The sequence below is a fragment of the Grammomys surdaster genome, unplaced genomic scaffold (genome assembly GCF_004785775.1).
Source record: "Grammomys surdaster isolate TR1022 unplaced genomic scaffold, NIH_TR_1.0 259, whole genome shotgun sequence".
Lineage (NCBI taxonomy): Eukaryota > Metazoa > Chordata > Mammalia > Rodentia > Muridae > Grammomys > Grammomys surdaster.
In genome coordinates, this window is record NW_021604700.1 from 1920024 (window position 1) to 1946547 (window position 26524).

A 26524-nucleotide genomic window follows, 5' to 3' on the forward strand; every position below is an offset into this window, starting at 1 on the left:
GGACCGGAACTGAGCACAGGCCAGGGGGCGCGATGGCTCCTGGGTGTTGTAGTCTTATCTCGGTTCGGTGGCGGCCAGTGATGCAGAGACGTACCGAGGAAACGGAACTCTTTCTTCTCATTGGACACTGTCCGCGATACGCTTCTGCGCAGTCTGTGGTGGCGTTGTAACGCCTCGGGGAAGGGGAAGCCGGATAAGGGTCGAACCGCTGCCTCTGGCTTTCAGTTTTTCTGCTGGCAGGGTTGGGTCATTGGCGCTCCGCCGTTTGTCTGTGGCACGCGTACAGCCTTCCCAATTGCTTCCCCGCCCTTGGATCCAGCCCTGTGTGCATTAACGTCTATTATCCCACTCCGCCGCGAGTCCCCTCCGCGTCCCCTGGCACGGAGGCCGTAACTATGGAGAATATGGCGGAGGAGGAGCTGCTACCCCAGGAGAAGGAGGAGGCCCAGGTCAGGGTCCCGACCCCGGCCCCGGATTCGGCTCCGGTCCCAGCTCCGGCCGCAGATACGGCTCTGGACTCGGCTCCGACGCCGGACTCGGATCCAGCCCCAGCCCTTGCCCCGGCTCCGGCCCTGTCCCCGTCCCTAGCCTCTGTCCCCGAGGAGGCTGAAAGCAGTAAGTGCAGACGGCCTGATCTCTCTGCCGCAGAGAAGCGAGAAACCATGCCTCGCTGGGGAATAGGGGAGGCCCTTCTCCAGGGTGGTTTTTAATGTGGAAAAGCAAATTTAGGGGTATGGGAGGAGGAGGAACCAGAGCGGCAGGTAAGAGTAAAAGGAGTACAGAATGGAAAGGGATACTTCTATAAACCTCGAGGACATCATCATGAAGGATATGCGAAGGCCAGGCGTGAGGCAGATAAAAATAAACAATGGAATTAGTGGCTGTGTCCGTTAGTGTCTTTAGTAGTTTCCATGTCAACCCAGTCTATAATAGTTTAAAAACTTTCCACTGTATTACAGTAATGGAGGTACTAAGGTAGGAGATCGTGTCACGATTTAGAAACTGAACCAATTTTTCAGTCAGGACTTACACACACTGGTGGATTTGTCTTATTTCTGTAGTATATTTTGCTCCTGAGAATAGAGACCTCATGTGTTGTATGAAGAGGAATCTGCTAAATACCAATTGAGCTTTGTACTTCATTCCAAAGGAAGATGATCGTGAAAACTTAATAGCCCATGTTTTTATACTCTGTGTTTATACGTGTTCCGAGTGGTGGTTTATCGGTTCATATAGGAAACATAAGACTAATAATTATTAGCACTTTAAGAATCTTCTTAACATTTTGTACAGTGGGCCTAAGAAAAATTCAACGAGTTCTTTCAACAAATCTCTGGTCCATAAATTGATCTTTATACTCCTGAATTATCACTTATGAGAAATTAATTCATATTTACTATTTCTAGGCTAATTGGGGGTTTGATGTACATAAAACAGTCATAATCTAAGAGAATTATTTTTGCAATTCTAAAACCACATTTAAGAGTAGCAGGATTGATCACAGGAAGGACAAAAATCAGCCAGTAGGGTCCTCATCATTTAGAGTCATAGCTTTTAGTGCAAAACAAGGCTGGCTCGACTGTGTGCTTGCTCTCTCGCTCTCTCTCTCGCGCGCTCTCTCTCTCTCTCTCTCTCTCTCTCTCTCTCTCTCTCTCTCTCTCCAACCTCATGGATACGGAATTTTACACTGTTGAGGGAATAGCTACTGCCCTCCTGATTATGTTTAAATTGGAAGTAGATGAGCAGTTTGGGGAATGCTTCTTCACTTCCTCACCATTTTAATACCTTAAAATGCCCAGTGGGGCACAGTGGCTCCACATGGTATGTAGCCTGTAATCCTAGCACTCCAGAGATTCAGGCAAGGGGGCTGGTAACTTGGAGATCAACCTGAGCTACCTAGGAAGACATTGTCTCAAAACTCTGTCTAAGTGCTAGAGGAAGGGGGTTGGAAACATTTGCATATATGTGCTTATACTTAGAGATTTGTAGTGTGAAGAATGTGTGCTGTTTAAGAAACCTTTAAGCACACACTAATCATTTGAAAAATGTATTTTCAGGAGATGTAGTTAGTGCTTTGAAGGCAGTCACAGCAGCCAGGCAAGATGAAGATGGTGCTTCTGAACTAGAGGGAAAAATTGAGGAAAAAGTAACAGAAGTTGTGAAAGAACCTTCTAATATATTGGGTTTATCTGATTTAACAACAGGTTTACTTTCTTGATTATGAGTATGTTATTTTAAAACAAAAAAGATGACTGTTTAAATACAGAATGATATTACCATGTTGAACCAAGAAAGGATTACACAGATATAAAAATAATTTTCAGACAGGTTTTGAAATTTTCCTTCAGTAGTGGAGTAGATAATTTTCAGTTTTCTTCTTCTAACGTAATAGGATCCTCCTCTTATATTGTACTGCCCACCAGAATAATTCAGTAGGCATACCTGTATGCAGCATTATGTATCCTGTTGCACATACGTATCTGTACTATGAAACAGAACCTTTTGGGATTTCAAATGTGTTAGTTTAGTTTGTATAAATGAATTCTTTTTTTGACCATTCTTATCAGAGCTAAAAACTAAAAGATACTGTTTTTTTTTTGCCTAAATTTTATTCTAAGTTTTTGAACAAGGCCTAGTATATGAAGTTAAGCACACAAGCATAGTGGCTCATGCCTGTAATCCCAGCACTGGGAACCTGCGGTAGGAGGAAGATGAATCTGAAGCCAGCATGGGCTACACAGTGAGTTCCAGAAGAGTCTTCACTATATATTGAGCTCCTATCTCAAGAAAGAAAAGTATAAAGACAGCAATACAAGGATGTTTGTCACTCCTTGCTTTTGCTTATAAAACTATCATATGAGCAGAAATGTCTGATGTGTTAGATCCCAGAATTAGTAATAAAAATGTGCTACTACATTTAAAAAGTCTAACAGCTTTTAAAAACTATTTAACTATCCTCGGTGGCTGCTGAGTACCAGTTCCTGAACCTGACACTTAACCACCAGAAAGATGAATCAAGTACAATTACGGCCCTTTTATTGTTTACTATAAAGAAACAATAAAAGGCCAAAAAGGACAAAGATTATACACATGAGTGAATGAGGGGACTGAGAATGAATGGGAGGAGATGGCAGCATCAAAAATTGAATTTAAAATTTTTTTTTAAGATTTTTATTTATTTATTTAATGTATGTGAGTACACTGTCACTGTCTTCAGACACACCAGAAGAGGGCATCAGATCTCATTGCAGATGGTTGTGAGCCACCATGTCGTTGCTGGGGTTTGAACTCAGGACCTCTGGAAGAGAAGTCGGTGCTCTTAACCACTGAACCATCTCTCCTGTCCCTAATATCTTTTTTTTTGACAGAGTTTCTCTGTGTAGTCCTGGGTGTCCTGGAATTCACTCTGTAGAATTCAGGCTGTCCTCGAACTAAAAAATCTGCCTGAATTTAAATTCTTAAGGCTTTAATTACTGAGCATATTGACTGAGCCCTGAGATTCATTCCATTATCTTTTTCTTTTTGGAGATGCTTGCCTGTGAGTTTAGCGTCACCTAGTGTCTTATGCATTCTGACTTCCGCTTTGTAAATTCCTTTCCTTTGAAATGTACGTGCATTCACAACTCTTCATCCTTAGAAGAAACAAATTGCAATTCCATCTGTCTCCTTTTCTGCACTAAAGTTCTTGAAAAAAACAACCACCCACACTAGTTTTCTGTGTTTACTTTTCCATTTGGTCATCTATACTCTGCAGTTTTTAAAGATCACAGGAAGCTGAGCAGTAATGGGTCACACCTTTGGTCCCAGGAGGCAGATGTAGGTGGATCTCAGGTTTCTAGACCAGCCTGCTCTACAGAACCAAGTTCCAGGACATCCAGAGCTACACAGAGAAAGTCTGTTTTGTAAAAAAAAAAAAACAAAACAAAACAAAATAAAAACAAAAGATCATAGAAGACTACCTAAATACAGTAGTCTTAATCTTTCCAGCTGTAATACTTTTGTAATAGTTTGTATTTTGTGTATTTCTTACACATATTATTTTCCTTTTGCTTCTCTGTCTCCTCAGTTCTCCTGCCCATTCATTCATTCATTCATTCATTCCTGAGCTCCAGACACAAAACCTATTGAACACCATTACTTTGAATAGTTCATAAAACGTGCCATGTTGTAAACCAAATTTCCTTTTTTCTTGTCCTCTACCTTCCTACCAGAAAAGTCCCTTTCCTTCTTTGGCTGATGGCACTGTTATTCACAGCCGGTAAACTCAGAGGCCATCTTTACTTTGCCTCCTACCCATACCTCTCACAGCCCAAATCCTCTTTCTTTTTTTCTCCCCACTCTCTCTTCTCCCACACCTTTCATGACCGTTTCCTCACTCGCTGATTGCTGCTACAGCTACCAGACGCTTCCCCAAAGCGCTCACATTCAAATCGTTTCCTCCCTCCAAAACCTGAACTGACTTCACCATTCCCCAAAGAGTAAAGTCTGAGCTAACGTGAACAGAATTTTTTACCACTTTGACTTAGGCCTTACTTTACTTGTGTATTCTCCACCCAGCCTACCTACCCCCAAATATATTATAGACAAGGGCTGTGGTAGCTGGAAATTTTATTTCACAAACTTCTTGATCCTGAGGTTACTTTTGGATTTATAAAACTAGTCACCAAATGTACTTAACTGAATTTCTGTTCATAACCTAAATCATGAAATTGTTTTCGTGATATCTTAACTCTTAGCAAGTAAGGTTCTCAGCCACTTGTTAGAGTTAACCAGTCATTCCTTGGTATCACAGCACATACATTATAGCTCTCAAACTATTTTGTACAGGACAGAATTTTTTTGTTTGTTTGTTTTTCTGGTTTTTTGGCATGGTCTCATTTATCCCAGGCTGGCTTTGAATTTATTCTGTAGTTGAAGATGACTCTGAACTTCCTGCCCTCCGACCTCTATATCAGTGTGCTAAGCTTACAGGTGTGCACCACCGTGCCCCATGTATGTGGACCTAAGGATCAGATGCAAAGTTTGCTGGATGCTAGGCAAGCATTCTCCCCACTGAGCTACACATCCAGTCCCCAAGCTAGAAACATTTTTCCATGGAATTAACCTTGACTCAATAAAATTTGAAAGCCAAAAGGTACACAGTAGAGTTTTTCTCTGGAACTTTCTGCATTCTGAAGTACATTTGCCATTCTCTAAATTGACCTGTAGCGGTCCCCATGAGGTACTAGACTCCATAGGAGACAAAAGCATGGACTTCAACATGGTGTGAGTAACTGAAAATGGAATAGGGAGAATTGCTAAAACAGTTTTCTGACTCTTAAAAAATGTTTTCTTTTCAGAGAGACACATCTCAATTCAAAGGCGGCTTGCTGATCTGGAGAAGTTGGCTTTTGGGACTGAAGGAGATGCTGACTCTGCCAGTTCATTGAACTCAAATAATCTAGGTACAGGTATGTCCATGTTTAGGGCCCCCTTCCACACACACACACACATTCAGGCATGCACAGGCAGATATACACATAGACACATGCACATGCATTCACATACACACTGAATTTCTATTTTGTCGTTTTTGATTTCTTTAGACAAAGTGTTATATCCTTTTGTTGTCATTGTTCTGTTGGGTTTTTTTTTGAGACATTCATTTAACTTCTAATGGATCATCATTTTTCAGCTCATGAAAACAATTTGTTAGGAATAAATTTATTCCCATTGAAGTAGAACAGTAGAAAAATAAACTCCTTGAGGAGATAACAATTTCATGGTTAAGGACTATGTTTCTATAAGGTGGCAATTAAATTAGCAACAAGTTTTGGACATCCTGAAACAGTGTTTAAATAACATAGCTGGGACTAGAGAGGTGGCTTTGAGCACTGGCTGCTCTTCCAGAGGACTTAGGTTCAATTTCCAGCATCCACACGGTGGCTCACAGCATCTATAACTCCAGTTCCAGGTGATCTAACATCCTCCTCTGGCCACTGTAGGCACCAGGCATGTCCATGGTGCACAGACATCCATGTAGGCAAAACACTTAAAGTAAAAATAACTAACATAAGCAGTTAAAATTCCCTAGTATAAAGGGAGGCAGCATAGTTGGTACAAAAGTTCTAAATGTTGTCAGTGCTCCACTGTCCTGCCTCTGATCTGCTAGTCTCCCTCTCCCTCTCCCCCTCTCTCCCTCTCCCTCTCCCCCTCTCCCCCTCTCCCCCTCCCCCTCCCCCTCTCCTCCTCTCCCTCCCCTCCCTCTCCCTCTCCCATTTTCCGTACTGTTTTACTTATTTGGTGAAAAGAGCATGCATGTTAAAGCCAGTCCTTCCCTTCTATGTGAGTTTCAAACTAAGGCTTTACCTTAGTGAGTGCCTTTACCCACTGAGATACCTCCTGCCTCTGCTCTACTGTTCTAAGCGCTTAGTTCTCGTGTTTGTCTAAAATTGGCAATGACTATACAAAAATTAATTATACTTACTCTTGCATTATTCTATACGTGAAAGGTATTTGTTGAGTTAAAAATATCATAATTGATTTGTTATTTCTGTATATTTTATTGCTTTAAGCTTAAATTTGAGGCTTTAATTCTTACTTCTGTACCTGCTTATTAGTGGAGACAGGCAGCAAGCAGTGTGTGGGTCCTAGGTGTTGAATACAGTTTATCAGACTTGGCAGTAAGTAAATAACTTTACTACTGAGCCATCTTGCCAGTCTGAGATTTTAATTCTTAGACACTTTATCAGAATTATTATTTGAAGTGTACTGTATTGCTGAGTTAATGCTCTATTTTGATGATCCATATCATCTTTTCAGGAATACTTCATAAATAGGGGAAAACATAAATGTAGTAATATAGTGAAATTCAGGATGTGATGGTTTTACCAGGTCCCTGGTCTCAGAATAGCAATTTTGTCTTCTGTTTTTCCTACCTTGTGTTTCGGCTGTTGTTGCCACTGCCAGAGTAGTAGGGAAATACTATAGCAGATGCCCAGGCATCTCTCCCCAGCCCGTGCCCTTCAAGAAATGCTGTATTGCTGGTTTTCCATTCTAAGGTGCTGAGTGGTAGTCTCTCTGGCAAAAGTTTAGCTGAAGAGAATTTCGCTTTTCAGACTTCTCTGCTCCTACTGACAACAGCCACCATCAGCTAGCCACAGATCACTGGCAACAGCCACCATGATTAGCCACAGATCACAGAGTTTCAAAGCTAAAAATAGTCATTGTTTAATGAAGGACATCCAGGATCAGAAACAAGGATTTTCTTCTTATGGTTAAACAGTCTTTATCTAAGGAAGGGTGGTGAGTGCTGGGGAGGCTTCCTGTTTCTTTGTAGCTGAGGCATTAATCTGATAGTCTGTGCTTTTTCTTCTCTTTAAGAAAACAGTCAGATTTGCCCACTGTGTCCTAAGGAAAAGTTCAGAGCATATAGTAGTCATAAGCTTCGTCGACACCTTCAGAATTTACATTGGAAAATCTCCGTTGAATTTGAAGGTTAGTATTTTTCTGGCTACCTAAGAGTACTGTACATGAAATTGAACATTTGTTACCAGCTTTGGAATTTTATTGTAAACATAGTCAAGTATTTTCACTCTATATTATGATGATTTAATGTCCCCACTCAATGTATTTGATAAAAGACAGCATACAGTTGTATAGGCAGTAAACACGTGACATTTAGTTCAGTAGACATTTATTAGCCATCTGTGACTGGGATACATTGGGTAACTCTGATTTAGGAGTCACTGTTGCTTATTTAACAATGTTTTAGTAAGTTTCTATTCCTCTTGTAGAACAGCTACTGTTTCACCTATAATTTTAAAGACAAAGTAATTGCAGAAAAGCAAGAAAATTAAAAACTTGGATATTAATATTAGAAAAAAGTCAATAGTTGAAAATTTCAGCATGTTGATAGACTATAAGACAAATATTCAGAAATAATGGCCTTTACTATAGATAAGTGGAAATTATTAAAAATACACTGTTATAGTGACAAAAATGATGTAATTTGAAGGAATATATTTTTAACAAGTGAGATCATAAGAAAAAGAAAAAAATTGAAAGACAAAAAGACCAGATCACATTGAGAGACTAGATTATTCTGAGGCAGCAAAGTATCATAGTTTCTTCTGGAAAAGATATGGCATCATCTTTTACATTTTAAAATGCATACATTAATGCCTCATGTAAGTATCTTACCAATAAAATAACCAACAGAAAAAAGTAGAAACACAATGATAGAGAGATGTGTGAGGATATTCATTGCACTATGTTCTTTGTGACAAAACTTAGAATTAAAAGGAGTATTTACTACACTATAATGTGTGTGTGTGTGTGTGTGTGTGTGTATCTGTGTGTCTGTGTGTGTGTATTCATATGTGGCCACTGAGAAGAATACTTTCTATATATTGTAGCAAACATTGAAGTTTTTATTTCTACACTAAACCACAGTCTTAGACTACAGTCTTAGTTAGGATTCTATTGCTGTGATAAAGCACCATGACCAAAAGCAACTTGGAGAGGAGAGAGGTTTTTTTCATATTACAGCTTGTAGTCCATCATCCAGGGAAGTCAGGGCAAAAACTCAAAAGAGTAACTTAGAGGCCGAGCTGCAGCAGCAGCTGTAGAGGAGTGCTGCTTACTGGCTTGCTCCTGAGAGCTTGCTCAGCCTGCCTTCTTATAGTACCCAGGCACCACTCACAATGAGCTACAAACCAATCAAGAAAATGCCCCACAGGCTAGCTCACAGGCCAGTCTAGTGAGAACATTTTCTCATTTGTGGCTCCCTCTTCCAAAATGACTCTTAAGTTGACATAAACTAGCCAGTACAGCTAATAATGAAAATAGTAATCTATGGGGCAGATTTTTTTAATATTCCATTTGTATAAAACTGAAAGGCCTCCACTCAAGAATAACCTCTAAATACCAATGTAATACCTAAATATATATGGAAATACACACACACACACACTTTCTCATACATGTGTATCCAGACACATTCATATATATGTGAGATAGAAATTGTTGCCTGAGTGGACCAGTCAACATCCTCTCGCTGAGCTAATGGTTACTGGGATGGAAAAGGCATTTTCTTTAGTAGTTGGGCCACTAGTAAGGTGCTTGTGCTTCTGAAAGCAAACCCTCACCTACACTCCTATAAATAACAATGAAACTCACTGGATCATGATTCTTTTTTCAAAAAGACTTGAAAATAAAAGCGGGTCTAGTTGGGAGGAGGCCGGGGGATGAGCAGGAGTGAGGTGGGGACAAGGTATGATAGTTTTTGTCATAGTTAACAGGTACTAAGGTAACTGGCAACATTTTAAAGGGAGATAATGCAGAAGGAATGAGGAATGTGAGACAAGCCACAAATGCTTGGGTTTGGGACTTGAGTAACTAGAAAAAATGGAGTTGCCCCTATTGAGCTAATGGCAACTGCAATCGGAAAGTATGGGTGGTAGGGCAGGACCAGCTTTAGGCATAAGCTGAGATGCATCAAAGTGAAGACATCCAATATCCTGTAAGGCTATATGAATGTGAAATTTAAGGGAGCAGCTGGGGCTAGAGATAGACAGTCTTGAGATGCCAGAATATAGGTAGTATTTAAAGCCATGAGATTTAACAAGATAACCTTAGGTATACGTATCAATAGAAAAAAGCCAGCTGGAGCGGAGTTCTCGGGCACTTCAACAATATACAGTGGGAGAAGTGATGCAAAGCATTAGAGTGAGGGAGAGATAAGTTATGGACTTTGGATTGAGGGAAACTAGAAGTCATTTTGTAAGCATAGTAAAACTAAAGAGATTTACTTTAAGAAAATTTATAGGGAGTGAGATATAGCTCAATGATAGAGTAGTTCCTTAACATGTAGACAGCTCTAGAATTTATCCCTTAGAATTACCCAAAAAAGAAAGGGGGAGGGAAAGAGGGGAGAGGGAGGAGAGAGGAGAGAAAGAGAACTGAAGAAAAAGATCAATGTAGCACAAGCTGACATAGCTAAGAAGACATCGTTCTCCTGCCTTTGCCTCCCAAGTGCTGGGTTTACAGGCATGCCACACAATACCCAGTATTTTGACAAATGGATTTTGAGATAACTAATAATCAGTTAAAATTTCATAACCAGCATTTAGAATTAGGAGTCTTAGCATCAAGAATAAGTTAGTAACTAACACTGTAATTTGAGATTCCTTCCCATAAGAATCAAGTTACCAATAATAAAGTTACCAGGGAAAAAAAGGACATAGCCACCATCCAATCCAAATAAATATCTATATTTTAAGGTATGGTGGAAAAAAATTAAAAATCAACACTCAAGACTAAGAATAATAAATTCAAAAATAAAGTAAAAAAAAATTTAAAGGTGGGAGGAAAAGCAAGATTATCTGGTATGGTTAGTGAAAAAGCAGGAAGCAAAGAAGATGAGGATTGAGAAGCTAAATGACTTAAAGAACCAGCCATCTCAACAAGGCTGCAATCTGACACAGGTCTATCTGGTTGTGTTGATATATCTATCTCATAAAGAGCCAGCCATCTCAACAAGGCTGCAATCTGACACAGGTCTATCTGATTGTGTTGATATATCTATCTCATTTGTAAAACAAATATTCTTCAAGTAATTATGTTATAAACAGAATAATAATCCTAATTAAAAGTATCCTTGCAGCTTTCAGTGCCTGTAGGCTATATAATGAGTAATAGTAACCAGCTGGCTATTTCCATTCCAGGCTACAGGATGTGCATCTGTCACTTAGCCTGCCGGCCAGTGAAACCAACCATTGTTGGAGAGCAGGTAACCAGACGGTAGATCCTTATTTTCAAATTTAGTTGACTTTAAAGAGAGCACAACTTTTATTTACTTTAAAACTATGCTTTGCCAAAGGCCAAGAATCTATGCTTGATTTAAAATTAAAATGTACATGTTTAGCAATATGGTTTCTACTCTTTGGGTAGCTCACATAGAACCTCAAATTCACTATGTAGCTGAGGATAACCTACTTCCTGAGTGCTGAAATGTTGGGCATGTGCCATTAATTCCTTTTATACAGTATTGGGAATCGAACCCAGGGCTTTGCACATGTTCACCAAGTATTCTGCCAGCTGCACTACACCCGTAGCCTGCAGTTTCCTTTAAAATACTAATCTTAGTGCTTTCAGATGATTATGAGGGAATAATGCAAAATGCACAGAAAAAAGACTGTTGATCATCATTGTTTTTCATTCTATTTTATGTATATTGCTGTTTTGCCTGCCTGCATGTCTGTGTACCACTTCCATGCCCAGTGCCCACTGAGGTCTGAAGAGGGCATCAGACGCCCTGGAACTGCTGGAGTAACATGGTTGTAGGCTATCACGTAGCGATAGGAACCGACCCTGGGTGCTGCAGCCACTGCCTTTTCTCAAAGCCACCTCTCCAGCCTCATTTTATAAAGTTACACAAATTATTATGCTGAAAATGAAAATTATCCATTAATATGAGAATTTTAAGAAGATAATTTTTTGTTTTGGTAATAAATTTTGATGAAGGCCTTTCTGATATCTGAGAGCTACCTTCATTTTTCAATTTCATATCCTCTTTCCCTCCGTTCTTCCTTTTAAATTTAACTTTAAACAGTCAAAAGTCTGAGGGCTTTTGGTATGACTCTTGGATTTGTAGGTGGTATCTCAATATGCAGCGCTGAACTTGTTCTATAGGTCAGGATAAAGTGCATATGTTTTATTATTAAGATCAGTTTGACCGACAGTGAGTTCATCCTATAAAACTATTTTAGTGATGCTAAAACAGTTTGTAAGAAGACAATTAAACTTAGGAGTAGCAGGACTGTTAACATCCTCCCATCAATAAGTGTGCCTTATATAACAGCAGTGAGTGATTTGCTGAACAGAAAGAATGGGAAAATTAGGTAAGCTAATTTGTGGCCTACTGTAACAAAGCATATATAAGCATCACTAGGGAAGTGATCCTTTCAAAGATACATCAGGAAATTAACATCACCTTTTATACTGTTAAATCCAATTCACTAATGTAGTGCAGCTCGAAAGTTGCATTTTGTTGCCTTAGTAACCTGCTTAAATCAAATGCTCTGTTTGATAGATATCCAGTAAACTGGGTGCCCATTATCATTGCGTCATTTGTTCCGCAACAATCACCAGAAGGACGGACATGCTAGGGCATGTTAAGCGCCATGTGAATAAAGGAGAAACTAAATCCAGGTACATTGCTGGTAAGTGAAGTGACCTCATTAACATAGTCATAATTAGGTCCCTAAACAAAGTGGCTCAGTTATTCTTTTTAGACAGATACATAAAGGATGTAATTATTTTTCCAAATTATGTATGTCTTATTTTTTGAGTATTTAAGACATTATGTGCATGTTTTAACATCAATATTCTATTTGAGCCTATAGCTAAAGGATTATAGTGTATACTAAATATAAAATGTTCTTGTTGGTTCTTAATAGCCATTTGAATGCAATGTTTACTTTAAAATTATAATTGTGGGAAAATGGGGTCTACAAGGTTGCTTAATGGGTAGAGAAGTCCTTCTATACATGCCTGTGAGCTAAGGTTCATCCCTGGATCCACAATGTGGCGGGGGAAAATTGACTCCCAAGGCTGTTCTGAAGTTCTGTATGTTCAGAAAATACTGATATTATTCAGCCAACTAACAGAAAGCAAGCATATAAATACTCAATTTCTGTAATATGACAAGTCACTCTGTGGCCAACCTGTGATAACATAATGTAGTACTTAATGAGTCATAAAAATGTTTTCGGATCTTGTGCTGTCTGCTGGTGTTGAGTCTTATAATACTGATATAGTGATATGATACACAGTCAGAATTTCAGTGAATAAACTTCCTTGGCACTCACCAAATACCTACTTAGGTAAAACTCTTTCCACTGAAAGTGAATAAATTTGTCCCGTGGTTTTCATTTGGTTTGGTTTGGTTTGGTTTTGTATAGCTACGAAACTATTTGCTTTCTGACAAAATAATACAAGGTTTCTTTTAAAAATGTATTGTGATGCCGGGCAGTGGTGGCGCATGCCTTTAATCCCAGCACTTGGGAGGCAGAGGCAGGTGGATTTCTGAGTTGAGGCCAGCCTGGTCTACAGAGTGAGTTCCAGGACATCTAGGGCTACACAGAGAAACCCTGTCTCGAAAAAAAAAAAAAATTCTGTTGGGTATTTAGCATTATTTTCAATTAACTTATAAATCTTCTTTTTCTTCCATTTTAGCTTCTACTGCCAAATCATCCAATGAAATTTTGAAGGAGACAGACACAGATATACAAGTTTTTCCTAACTACTCTATACCTCAGAAAACAGACTCATATTTTAATCCCAAAATGAAACTAAATCGGTAAGATAAATTGAAAATAGCAATAGAATTTTCAGATGTACCTCTTATAACTTCTGTGTTTACATATATAAGATTAACATAATCTATTTTAACGTTTTCTCAAAATAATTCCTTTTTTTCTACCAACCCAGTTTTTCAGTCAGAGACTAAAATAGGCCCAACTTTATGTAATGAAACCTGCACAGATTGATGGATAAGTTTTATTAAATAAATGAATGCCTGTTAAATAGAATTCAGCTAGATTCATAGTTTAACTTAACAAAACTTACAGGTCTTAAACTATTAAGTTGGGAATGTATATTAAGTAGATAAGTATGTTCAAAATTCTACCAAGATAAAAAAGTTATTCCAGATTCTCCCTTCTTTCTAGTCAGATAATATTCTGTACGTTGGCTGCTCTGGCTGAGGAACGAAAGCCTTTGGAGTGTTTAGATGCCTTTGGAGCCACTGGTAAGTTAAAAAAAATGATAGTATTTTTTTTCTTTTTTTCAAATTTATTTTTATGTGTATTTTGACTGGATGAATGGCTATATATCAGATGCAGTACCATCAGAGGCCAGAAGAGGACATCAGATCCCCTGGAATTGGAGTTAGAGATGCATATGATGTAAACCACAGTGTATGCACTCCAAATCTAGCCCAGGTCTGCTAGAAAGGCAGCCAGTGCTCTTAACTTATAAGCCATCTGTCCAGTCCCTATATAATGTCTTTTCTTAGAAAACTTAAAAGGATATCATGTCTAGCAAAATATTTTCGTGACCCGTACATGGTGGCACTTGTCTTTAATCCCAGCACTCAGGAGGCAGAGGCAGAGGCAGGCAGATCTCTGAATCCAAGGCCAGCCTGCCCTACATTTTAAGTTCCAGGATGGCCAGAGCTATAGAGTGAGTCCCTGACTCAAAAAAAATTCCAAAAAAAGGTTTTCACATTAAAAACAAAAAACAAAAAAGAATTAAGATCCAAGGTAAGATTTTACAATTTTTTATAAAATTTTTCAAAAAGATACTATACAAAAATAAAGAGTACAATGAATGAATTCTTCGTATGTGTCACTTCAGAACTAACTCACTCACGTTGAGTCTTATTTTATCAATATCTCTACAGTTCAGACTCCATCAGATTTCATACAGTAGTCTCTTTAGCGTGATTTAAAACAAACCCTGGACATAGTTTATGTACATAATTAAGTTGGATTCCTTAAAAACTAAGGCTTTTCCCACTGAGGCGGAGTATCAATGTGTGACTGGCTTTCAACTCTCTGAACTCCTGATCCCCCCACATGCTGAGGCCACAGCTCTTCCTCCATACTCAGCTACAAGGGACTTGTTTTTTTTTTGAAGTAAAGCTATAGTAACATTATTTATACCTAGACAGTAAAGACTATTTCATCAATATCAACAATTACTTAGGTATTTAAACATTTTTAAAAATTCAAATCACAATCCAAAGCGTATGTATTTTCATTGTTTCAAATCTAAGTCTTTTCTTTTTTTGTTGTTGTGTTTTTTTGAGACAGAGTCTTACTGTGTAGACTTGGCTGACCTGGAACTCACCATGTACCCAAGGCTGGCCTCAAACTCACAGAGATTCTGAATTCTACCTGCCTCTGCTGGGAATTAAAGGCATGCACCACCATGCCCAGCTAAGTCTCTTCTTAATATGGTCTCCTGTCATTTTGAATATATAAATGAATGAGTGTGTGCGTGTGTGTGTTTTAAACAGGGTGAAAGCCCAAGCTAGCCTTGAACTCACAGAGATCTGCCTGCCTCTGCCCCTCAAGTGCTGGAATTAAAGGTATGCACCATCACACCTAGCAAGAACATTTTTCCTGAAGAATATTCATTCACTATAATCAGGTAATAACTGATAACTCTTTTTTGTATTAGTCACTTATTTCTGATTATTATGAAAGAGTGTATGTATGTGTGTGTAGTTCAGAAGACAACTTTCAAGAGTTGGTTCCCTCATTCCACCATGATCTCTGGGAACCAACCTCAGGTGTGGCTCTCAAGGCAAGTGCTTTTCCGTGCTGAACCAGCTCCCCAGCCTCTCTTGTGTGTTTGAATGTCATTGCCTGGCCTTTAGCAGTTTATTTTGTTTTTGGCTTCCTAGGACTCAGTCTCCCTCTGTAGCTGAGGCTGGCCTAGAATTGCCTATGTAGCCCAAGCTGACCTTGAGCTCCCGTTCCTCTTGCTATTGTCTCACAGTGCTGGCGTTCTAGCCATCATGCCCAATGCTATTCTTCATTGAAATTAAAAACATTTTTCTCAAAAGAATTTTAACAATAGAGAAAAGAAAATAGAAACAACAATCTCTGGTGTTTGAGGGTGAACTTGAGCAGCAAGATTTTCAACTTGCCATTTTCCTTTCCAGCAGAGTAGCACACTCTTAGCATACTGTACAAAGAAATGCATGTGTGAGTTGGAGGGGGTGGTTGAGTGTGTGTGTGTGCGTGTGTGTGTGTGTGTTGCTTATAAGACACCTACCTTTTCAGTGATTGACTATAACTTAAATTTCTTTAATTTAAAGCTTCATCTTCTTCCCTGTTTCTCCCAAGGAATAATGGGATTACAGTGGGCAAAGCACCTTGGAAATGCAGTCAAAGTTACAATTAATGACTTGAATGAAAACTCTGTGACTTTGATTCAGAAAAACTGCCACTTAAACAAGTTGAAGGTGGTGGTGGACAGTGAGGAAAAGGAAGAGGGTGATGCCCTCGAAGACGACAGCACTCTGGGGGACATCCAGGTGACCAGGATGGATGCCAATGTTCTGATGCACCTGAGATCTTTTGATTTTATGTAAGTGAAGAACATTGGTCAGATATCCACTAAACAGATCTAATGGAGGTGGATGCTTTAAAATTAAGGAAATCTGTGGTGATTTATTTTAATATAGTGTTTGGTCTTGGCCTGAGATATCCAATAAAAATTTCAGACTTTCTGGGAATGAACTTTTCCTCTTAGGCTAATTTATTTCTGTGTGCTTGACATGTGATAGACTATTTTATTACTTACTTTTAACACCTAATTAAGTATTTAAAATAGATTTGCAAAGTACATTTTTTTAAGACAGTTTCTATTTGCCCAGGCTCGCCTCAAACTGGAAATTCTCCTGCCTCTGCCTCTTGAGTGCTGGGATTACAAGTGTGTTGCCATCCCACCTGCCTTACAAACTTTGAAGCCATGAAATTTTATCATTAGAAGTAATATTGTTATAATTCGTATCACTGATATGATTTTAGATGTGTACATTTCCTTCTGGTTTTAGACACCTGGATCCCTTTGGAACGTCAGTGAACTACCTCGACTCTGCATTCAGAAATGTAAGGAACCTTGGCATAGTATCAGTGACTTCTACAGACATCAGCTCCTTATATGCCAAGGCACAGCATGTTGCCCGGCGTCACTACGGATGTAACATTGTCCGAACAGAGTATTACAAGGAGCTAGCGGCCAGAATTGTCGTAGCTGCAGTGGCAAGGTACTAGACTGCCAGTGGTGCACCTACTGTGTTTTAGTGTGACTCATGGTTTTGAAGAGAGAATACTGTGAATGAGTGCTTATTTTTCAAAATACACATAAAGTTTTTAATTCTATATCCTTTGCATATAATTTGAATTTGATTTACTGTTTTAATTTTATGGGTTTTTTTAAAAACATATATTCATTTACTTTGTGAGTATTCATATAGGTGCATGTGTGGAGGTCAGAGGATAACTTGAAATAGTTGGTTCTCTCCTTCCATCGTGTGGGTTCTGGGGATCAAACTTAGTCATCAGATTTGGCAGCAGCAGCCACCTTTACCCACCATTTTGATGGCCTAGTATTCTTGTGTTTTTTTTAGAACTTTATTTAAATGTTTATATCTGAAACATAAAAAAGAAACAGTAAAAGTGAAAATTAATTTTAGACCTGTCTTAATTCAGTAATTGCAAGAGGAGGCAAGGTAGGAAAATGATTTGAAAGATCATTTCATCATCCTATAGTCTGAATAAAATGATGGTGTCTAACTTGACTCTGAAAATAACCTTGTAAGACAGGAGGGTCTTTCTGTTCCCCTAGGTGAAAGACGACAATCATCTACTTTGTACAGAATTTTATGCTACTAGAAAAGACCTTTTAATATTTCTGTGTGCGTGTGCATGTGTGTGTGTGTGTGTGTGTAGGAAGGGGGTGTCTCACCCACGTGCACGCAGGATCCTGCCAGTCAGAAGAGGGGATCAGATCCTCTGGAACTAGAGCTACAGGTCTACAGGCATATGTAAGCCAGCATGTGGGTGCTGGGAAATGAACCCCAGTCTTCTGCAAGAGCAGCAAGTACTCCTAACTGCTAAGCCATCTTTCCAGCCCCTTCAAAAATAACTTAATAATGCAGTTTGACATTGAGAGTATCAATAATAGATGGTCAGCCTATTCACTTAGTAATGCAAACACAAGTTCTGCAGCACTTAGATGGAAATTCTTACCTCAGCATAATAATAGGTTATTAGTCTCCATAGGTCTTCAGTGAACATTAAGTGAGCAGCAGAATTTGCAAATAATTTGGAAATGATGTTATCTTACAGAACTTAATCCAAAAGATCTTTAAAACGAGTAGAGAAAAGGGCTTTGACTATTTTTCAGTAAATAATCAGCAGCTAGCATATAATTCTGCATATGGTCAGTATGGTCATAAATATATATGGTTTGGAAGAAGCTTTTTTAGGAAAAAAATAGATTAAATTCCGACTAGTAATCGTGATTACAAAGAGTCCTGATGAAAACCACAGTCCACCCATAGTTTGCCATCCAGGTTAGCTGTCAGCACAATGCTATACAAAGGGAATAATGAGCCGTCAAAATAGTTCTGTGTTTTGTTTATTTTTCAACAGAGCTGCAGCACGGTGCAACAAAGGTATAGAAGTGCTGTTTGCGGTGGCTCTGGAACACTTTGTGTTGGTAGTCGTGAGGGTCTTAAGAGGCCCTACTTCAGCAGACGAGACTGCCAAGAAAATCCAGTACCTGATCCACTGCCAGTGGTGTGAAGAGAGGATTTTTCAGAAGGATGGTAACATGGTGGAAGGTAGGCTGAAGCTCCTCTGGCCTGCGCATTGCGGAGCAGTACCCAGCGAACAAGCTTCATCACATCCCCAGTTATACGCGCCGTCCGCACTGGGCTTTCAGAGACTACTGCTGGAGAGTTGACGTGCTCTTGCCCTGCCATTTATTGAAACAGCTAGAGATAACGTAGTTTTTCCACTATCAACTAATTTTAGGACTGTCAATCAGATTACCTATATATCTATATTATTTTTTTAAAAAAGATTTATTTATTATATATGAATACACTGTAGCTGTCTTCAGACACACCAGAAGAAGGCAACAGATCTCATTACAGATGATTGTGAGCCACCATGTGGTTGCTGGGATTTGAACTCAGGACCTCTGGAAGTGCAGTCAGTGCTCTTAACCACTGAGCCATCTCTCCAGCCCTATATCTATATTATTATAAATTATTAATTTTATAAAAATTACTTTGATGTTTCTGGCTAAATATCAGTGCTACCAGTTAAAATTTTCATTCAGTAAGCATTGAGTTCCTGCTGTGTGCCTTGGGACACACAGGGAAAGCTATACCTTAAAAACCTGTGTGTCTGCTTTCTTGGGATCCAGCAACCATCTTGTCCATTGTTGTCTATTAAGTTCTTGGTTCTTGGTGTTTTTTAATGTGAATTTTTAAAATGTATATGATATGGGGGTTTTGTCTCTCTCTCCCTCCCTCCCTCCCTCCCCCAACACACCCCCGTGTGTGTGTGTGTGTGTGTGTGTGTGTGTGTGTGTGTGTGTGTGTGTGTATCTTAGTATGTGCCTGGTACCTGCAGAGGCCAGAATATGGTCTCCTGGAACTGGAGTTATAGACAGTTGTGAGCCTCTGCAAGTGCTGAGACTCAAACCCAGGATCTCTGAGAGAGCAGCCAGTGCTTGTAACTGTTGAGGTTTCTCTCCACCCTGTGGATGGGAATTTTTAAGAACTCTTTACAAATCAAAGTTATTTAGCTCTTGCTGTATAAATTGCAAGGTTTTTGTTTGTTTGGTTGGTTTGGTTTCTTCCCTTGATCCATTTGCTTGTTTGTTTAGTTTTAATTCAGGTTTTAGGGTTCTTTTGCTGGGGTGGAGGGTGGGGGGGCTTGATTGGTTGGTTGGCTGGTTGGATTTTGCTAATGGTAAAGTTACATATATTCTGGCTTCTGTTTGTAAAGACGTGCCTATTCCTAGGTCCATCCAGGGTAAGCAGGTTTTATTGATTAGCCCAGCACTTGCCCACTATTGGACAGTGTAGTCTCTGGCTTGTACTAAGCCCACATGTACTTGAGTTTGTTTCTGGGTTTTCGGGGTTCTCTACGAAGGTTGTCTGTTCATACGCCTCTATCACACCAATTGAAACTTCTTAGCTGTTATTTTTTAGCAGTTCTGATCTATCCCAGCCTTGAACATTTTTTAGCTTTTATTTTGTTTTGTTTTTATTTACTTATTTTGTATGTGAGTTTGCCATGGCATGCATGAAAAGATCAGAGTACAACCTATGAGATTCAGTTTTTTCTTCAAGCCTGTGGGTCCAAAGAGATCAAACACTTGTCATCAGGATTGTCACCAAGGTGGCAAGTACCTTTATTCTCTGAACCATCTCACTGGCCTTAGCCTTGAACTTCTGACACTCCTGCCTCTACCTTCCAGATGCTTAGATTGTAGATATACCACCATGCCTGGTTTCTGAGGTGCTTCAGATGGAACATAGGGTTTTATGCAAACTATATAAGCCCTCTACCAACTGACCTACACCCCAGTCCTAACATTTATTATGCTAGGGATCAAAGCCACCAGGCAGTTCACCAACTGAATTTCTCTTACCCTGCCATTTTATTTTGTTGAGTAGCAAGATAATATCAGATAGACTAGAACTGATTGGTTTTGTCAAGCTATTCCAAAAAAGTCAGTGATAGATCTAGGAATAACCTGGAGTCAGAGGAATTTAGTTGAAGGGGTCTTTTTGATTTTTCAAGACAGGATCTCAGTACATTATGTAGCTCTGGCTGTCCTGGAACTCACTATATAGACCAGGTTGGCCTAAAGATATGCATCACCATAGTAAGAGATTCTCATTTTGTTGTTGTTTTGTTTTGATCCGGTTTGGTTTTCGAGACAGGGTTTCTCTGTGTATTCCCCGTCTTTGTGGGAATTTGAACATTACTAATTAATACCATTCCTATTTTGAAAAAATGAGAGGCTGATAATAGTCATAGAACTTGAATTACAGTTTGTTTGTTTGTTTGTTTGTTTGTTTGAGACAGTGTTTCTCTGTGTAGCCCTGGCTGTCCTGGAACTCACTCTGTAGACCAGGCTGACCTCAAACTCAGAGACCTGCCTGCCTCTGCCTTCCGAGTGCTGGGATTAAAGGTGTACCCTACCACTGCCAACTGTAATTGCTGTTTTTAATGATCATATCACTTTATCTTAAATCAAACTGTTCAACAATAATCTGTTAGCTATTCATGATCTGAATTCTGATTCATGAATTAAGTCATGGTATATATGACCATGAGATGTTTCTTTTGTAATAAATAAGGCAGTGGTGTTCCTCATTTATAGTCTCTTTAAGATAAACTGTTAGGCCGGGCAGTGGTGGCGCACACCTTTAATCCCAGCACTTGGGAGGCAGAGGCAGGTGGATTTCTGAGTTCGAGGCTAGCCTGGTCTACAGAGTGAGTTCCAGGACAGCCAGGGCTATACAGAGAAACCCTGTCTCGAAAAACCAAAAAAACAAAAAAAAAAAGATAAGATGTTAGATCTGCCTTTCCTCCCTTGTTCTTCATCCTGGTGAAGATCATTTTTGTTCCAAGGATGTACCTATGGGACTCTCCAACTGCTCCGTTGGTATCATCTCTCCAGGTGATGCCTTAGCTCGTGCCATGTATGTGAGGGAATCTAGCAGTCTGAACTAGCTTCTGCCCAAACACACCATGGAGATTTGGTCCAGTCTTAGGATTGCCTCCCTTTTTTACAATGGGGCACTGGTCACACTTCTGAGCAAAAATCCTCCTGCATTTCTCAACATATTCCATTTTCAATGAATTCTCTCTCCACTGCTCAGCACTGCAAACATTTCCATCCAAAGCTGGGCATCCTGCTCCTTGGTGATTGTGGTTTCTAATAGTACCTACCTTCAAAGAGTCTTAAAGACTAAGTTTTCAACTACATATAAATTTCCTAGCACAGTACCGTATATAGTAGGCCCTCAGTATATAGTCATTATTAATATAACACTTATGTTTGTCATGCATTCTTTATATATAAACATATCTTTTGTTTTTACAGAAAACCCATATAGGCAGCTGCCCTGTAATTGTCATGGGAGCATGCCTGGCAAGACAGCGATTGAACTCGGGCCTCTATGGTATGTACCTAAATACAGCATTCAGTTTGACATGTTAATTGTCAGCTTCTGGAATATAAGCAAAAACTTATGACTTTTCTTCTGAGAACCTGAGTATTTTCAGATTTCTAATAGTCTAAGGGTAAAAAGTAAGCTGGATCTGCAAACTAAATAGCTTGTGTCTGAATAGTAAGAAAGAGACTGTTTGGATTTATTTTTGAAAGAACGTGTCTCAGAGGAAAAGATGTCTCAGTAGTTAAGAGCCCTTGCTGCTTGTGCAGAAGATGGATGTTGTTTCCCTGTACCCATGTCAGGTGGCTCACAAATGTCTGTAACTCCAGCTCCAGGGAACCCAATACCTTTTTCTGGCCTCCATAGGCACCTGTACTGCCATCCCCCCCCCCCCCACACACACACACATACACACACTCATACCTCACCTCATTCAAAATATAATTAATTAACCTTTTATTTTAAGGGAAAGTCTCATACAGTAGCTCAGTGGCTTCAAACTTGCTGGGTTTTGTTCTTGGTGTTTTCACCTTTGTATCTGAGTACAAGTGCATGTGTGCATGCCACAGTGACATGTGGAAATCTGAGGACAGCCTTGGGCGTCAGGCTACATTCTGCCTTGGTTGAAACTGGCCCCTTTTACTGCTGCACCTACCAGGCTAGTGGGTCCAGGAGCCTCCTGGGATCCTCTTGTCGCCGTGTCCTCGCTTGCCATAGGGTGCCAGGATGAGCTTTCTCTCTTACAGACGTGAAGAATGATGGAGCCAGCCCTACCTTCCAGTACCTTCTTAACTGTACCATCTCCCCCACAACGATCGGACTCCCTGGTTACAGAACAGAAAGTGAGACTAACAGCTGGCTGCCTCCAGAGGATGGATGATCTAGGCCAGCCAGCCTCCTCGGTTTATAAGCAAGGAAATTAGGGCATGGCGTTTTTAAGACTGACCAAAATAATAACGACGGTGATAATGATGATTCTTATTAGCAAGTCAGAACCAGAATTTCTAACTTCCAGGCCAGAATCTTAGCTGGAATCCCTGACTTGGCCATTGTTCATGTCCTTACACCGATCCAGAATCCCTTCCCTCTCTCCCCACCTCAGTTTAGGTTATACTTCCCGTTTCAAGTGTGTGCTTAGTGTTTCAGCAGAGACAACCTCTGAATTCCCGTCAGTGTAACTTCCTCTGGCTACTCACTGTATACTTTAAATAGTCCTTTCATTGATTCTCACTGTTTAGTCTGTATGTTTACTACTTCATCGCTACTACTCAGTGAAGAAACTTTGTACAAAGAATGATACATAGGCTATCTCATTCCTATGACAAGTTTGTGAGTTTTCCTTACAGTAAAAGGGAGGTGGGACCTGGTGTTACAAGCCAGTGATTCCAACTACTCCTGAGGCAAGAGATCACAAGGTCCAGGCCTGCTATACAGTGAGTTTAGCCAGTTCAAGGCCAGCTTGGGTAACTTAATGGAACTTTTGAAGAAACTATCAGAGAAAGAGAGGTTAAAAAAAAAAAAATGGCTAAGGCTACAGATGGAGTGCTACTGTGTCTTGTGTACATGAAGCTCTCTGCTCAAACTCCAGTCCTTAGTCCTGGAGATGATCTACATAGCCAGTACATGGGGCCAGCCAGGGATGCAATCCAGGCTTTTCTGTCTTGGAATTCATTTTGTCAACTATGCAGATGCTGCTCAAATTAAATGGAAGCATTTAGCCCTGAGCCTTTTTGAAACAGCCTCAGTATGTGGCCTTAACTAGTCTGAAACGCACTGTGTAGAATAGGCTGGCCTTGAACTCACAAAGATCCACCTGCCTCTGCCTCCTCAGTGCTAGGTTTAAAGGTGTGGTGTCCTGGACCATTCTTAAACTACAGTCCTCACGTAGGCACCAGAATGGAGAGTGACGTCACTGCTAGAGAGCGCACTGTGGAAACCTGGGCTTGGCGCTGTGTTCTGTGTACAGTGACCGAGTTTTACAGGCTTTTATACAGGCAGCATTGTCTTTTCTGTCTGTGTTTTCCAGATACCCACTCCGTTTTTCATAGTACTTTACAACTTATGAGGGCCAATAAATGCTTGTTGATTTTATGTGAATTAAATGTTTTGGCTAATCATAAGTTACAGAGCTAAAATAATTTTTAAAAAGATTGAGAAATTAGTATATAAATAATACTAAATCAAAAATTCCTGAATTTATTCAGTATTACTTTATCCCATAATTTGTTATATGTCTTTATTGGATAATTATGGAAAATATTTTTGTAAAAAAATAAACATTTCTCAAACATTTCTTTTCTAGGTCAAGTTCCCTTTTCAATACTGGATTCCTCAAAAGGATGCTATTTGAATCTATTCACCATGGTTTGGATGACATTCAACCCCTAATAAAGACATTAATCTTTGAATCAGAATGTACCCCCCAAAGCCAGTGTTCAGTTCATGCACCTTCAAATACCAACAAGCAAGGTGACTCTAGCTTGTTAGATTATCCTTGATGTTATAATGAAAATAATATAGTAATATGCTCTATGTAATCTTTCTTAGTGAGTCTAATCATAATTTGTTTGCTGCTTCCCCCCCCACCCCACCCCCAGGCAAGGTCACATATAGCCTAGGCTGGCCTTGAACTCCTGATCTTTCTGCCTTTACCTCCAAAGTGCTGGGCACACACTGCAATGCCTGTCATCCCTCTGTAAACTTTCTGCTCTTTTATAAAGAGAATTTGCAGGTAATTGTAGGAGTGGTATAGCCAGAAATGTTGCTAATACCCATTGAAGTACAGAAAATCAATTCACATATCACTCAGTGAGGCCGGTTTTTAACTCCTTAGATAGGGCAATGTCAGTGTGTTTGGCTATTGATAGAAGGGGAAGGGCAGACTAGTCTTCATGCTTCCGTAGAAATAAAAAGAGGTTGCTGTAAAACATCAAGTATGTCGTTTGCCTTTGTTTTGAATATGGGCTCTTTGCTTAGCTGGCCTGGAACTCACCTTCCATGTGCTGAGATTAAAGATGTGTGCCACCACACTCCGCCTAAAATTGTGTGTGTGTGTGTGTGTGTGTGTGTAGGCATGTGTGTGAAAGTCAGAGGACAACTCCACAGTCAGTTCTGTCCTGTCTTTACATGGGTTCTGGGAACTGAACTCAGATTACAAGTGCCTTTACCTCCTGAACTATCTCAGTGGCCGAGGGTGTTAAGCAGTATCATTCTTATATACACAAAAACGTAGATGGGATGCCAGTTTTATTTAAACACTAAGTTTAAATAACATCTATAAATATGTCCCCTCCCCCCCTCTTTTTTATTTTAGAGGAAAATGGTGTATTTGTTAAAACCACCGATGATACCACAATAGATATTTACAGTGCCCAGGGTATGTATATATTATAATATGGAACTATTAAGTATCATTGCATTCTAAATGTGTCTTACAGATTTTAAAACAGAATATACATAGCATTAAAGCTTATAATTACAATATTGTAGTAGTAATGCTTACTTTAAATGTTCATCTTCAATGGAGTCTTACAATTCTTGTTAAAATCATATGGTTTGGCTGGGTGGTAGTGGCACATACCTTTAATCCCAGCACTCAGGAGGCAGAGGCAGGTGGATTTCTTGAGTTTGAGGTCAGCCTTGTCTACAGGGTTAGTTCCAGGACAGCCAAGGCTACAAAGAAAAACCCTGTTTGAAAAAACAATAAATAAATAAACCAACCAACCAACCATGTAATAGTAGAGCATCTATTGTCCCTAGGAATGTAGAATGTAATTCAGGGAGAAAGGGTTCACACAGACACAACCTACATACAAGAAACAAGGAAAAGGAATGACAGACTTCGTCAGATTTGAGTGGCATCGTGAGAACTGCTGTGCACAGTGACATAATCTGCCCGAGTTGATAAACAGGAAGTGGAAACAGTAGAGGCTTGAAGAAGGCAGAAGGAAGTCCTCACCAAGCAGCAGGTGGACGGATAACATGAGTGAGAATTGTGTAATCGACAAGATTATAAAAGCGTTCGTTCCATCTGCAGTTGTTAAGAGCATGCTTGTGTGTGTCTTCCAGGCAAGAGAAAAAGTAATGAGATGACCGTCAATGTAGCCAAGAAGCAGAAGACGGACACCAGCACTGCCCACCCTCCCTTTTATTACAACATCCACAGGCACAGCATCAAAGGGATGAACATGCCAAAGTAAGGTGGCCAGTGGCAACATATTTATTCCGTATTTTAATAATTTAAGTAAAAACATGAGAGCCTAATAACTTTCTTCCTCTATTGCAGGTTAAAAAAATTTTTGTGCTGTCTTTCCCAAGCAGGCTTTCGAGTAAGCCGAACTCACTTTGACCCAATGGGCATCCGTACTGATGCCCCTCTGATGCAGTTTAAATCTATCCTGCTAAAGTACAGCACCCCCACTTACACTGGAGGACAATCAGAAGGTCAGATGCCGCCAGCCGCTGAGGATACAGTAACCGACAGGGTTGAGATGTCTGTGAACGACAAATCGGAAGCCAGTGGCTGCAGGCGATGGTGACTTAGAGGGTTTCTTCTCAGGGTTCTGTGCAGTGACCCAAGTCTGTATGACTGCAATCCTTTTTTTATTCTTTCAATTTAGTGATATAAGATAAAAAATTTAAAAAGCACTGTTTTCATTCAGAAAATTGGCTGTTTCTGACTTGGCTGGTGTGAGAGCGTTGCTTTTTAAGTTTTTATTATTTTAAAGAAAAAAATTTAATAAAAACATTTGAAGCCAA

At 39.7% G+C, this 26524-nt stretch overlaps 1 protein-coding gene across 4 annotated transcripts; it reads left to right on the forward strand.

Annotated features, from left to right (window-relative positions):
• The first annotated feature begins 61 nt into the window (after nucleotides 1-61).
• Trmt1l (tRNA methyltransferase 1 like) lies at nucleotides 62-26524 on the forward strand. 4 transcript variants are annotated; one of them, XM_028775747.1, is made up of 15 exons: nucleotides 62-615; nucleotides 5340-5450; nucleotides 7363-7476; nucleotides 10707-10771; nucleotides 12074-12203; nucleotides 13219-13342; nucleotides 13713-13792; nucleotides 15900-16143; nucleotides 16613-16825; nucleotides 18216-18406; nucleotides 21697-21775; nucleotides 24069-24235; nucleotides 25080-25142; nucleotides 25835-25961; nucleotides 26052-26524. In XM_028775747.1, the coding sequence occupies exons 1-15, from the start codon at nucleotides 396-398 to the stop codon at nucleotides 26302-26304; spliced, it is 2181 nt and encodes a 726-aa protein (XP_028631580.1). In that variant the 5' UTR covers nucleotides 62-395; the 3' UTR covers nucleotides 26305-26524. The 4 variants fall into 4 exon arrangements, with proteins under 4 accessions (XP_028631580.1, XP_028631582.1, XP_028631581.1 ...); XM_028775748.1 differs by having other exon boundaries at nucleotides 176-615; nucleotides 5340-5444; XM_028775749.1 differs by lacking the exon at nucleotides 25080-25142.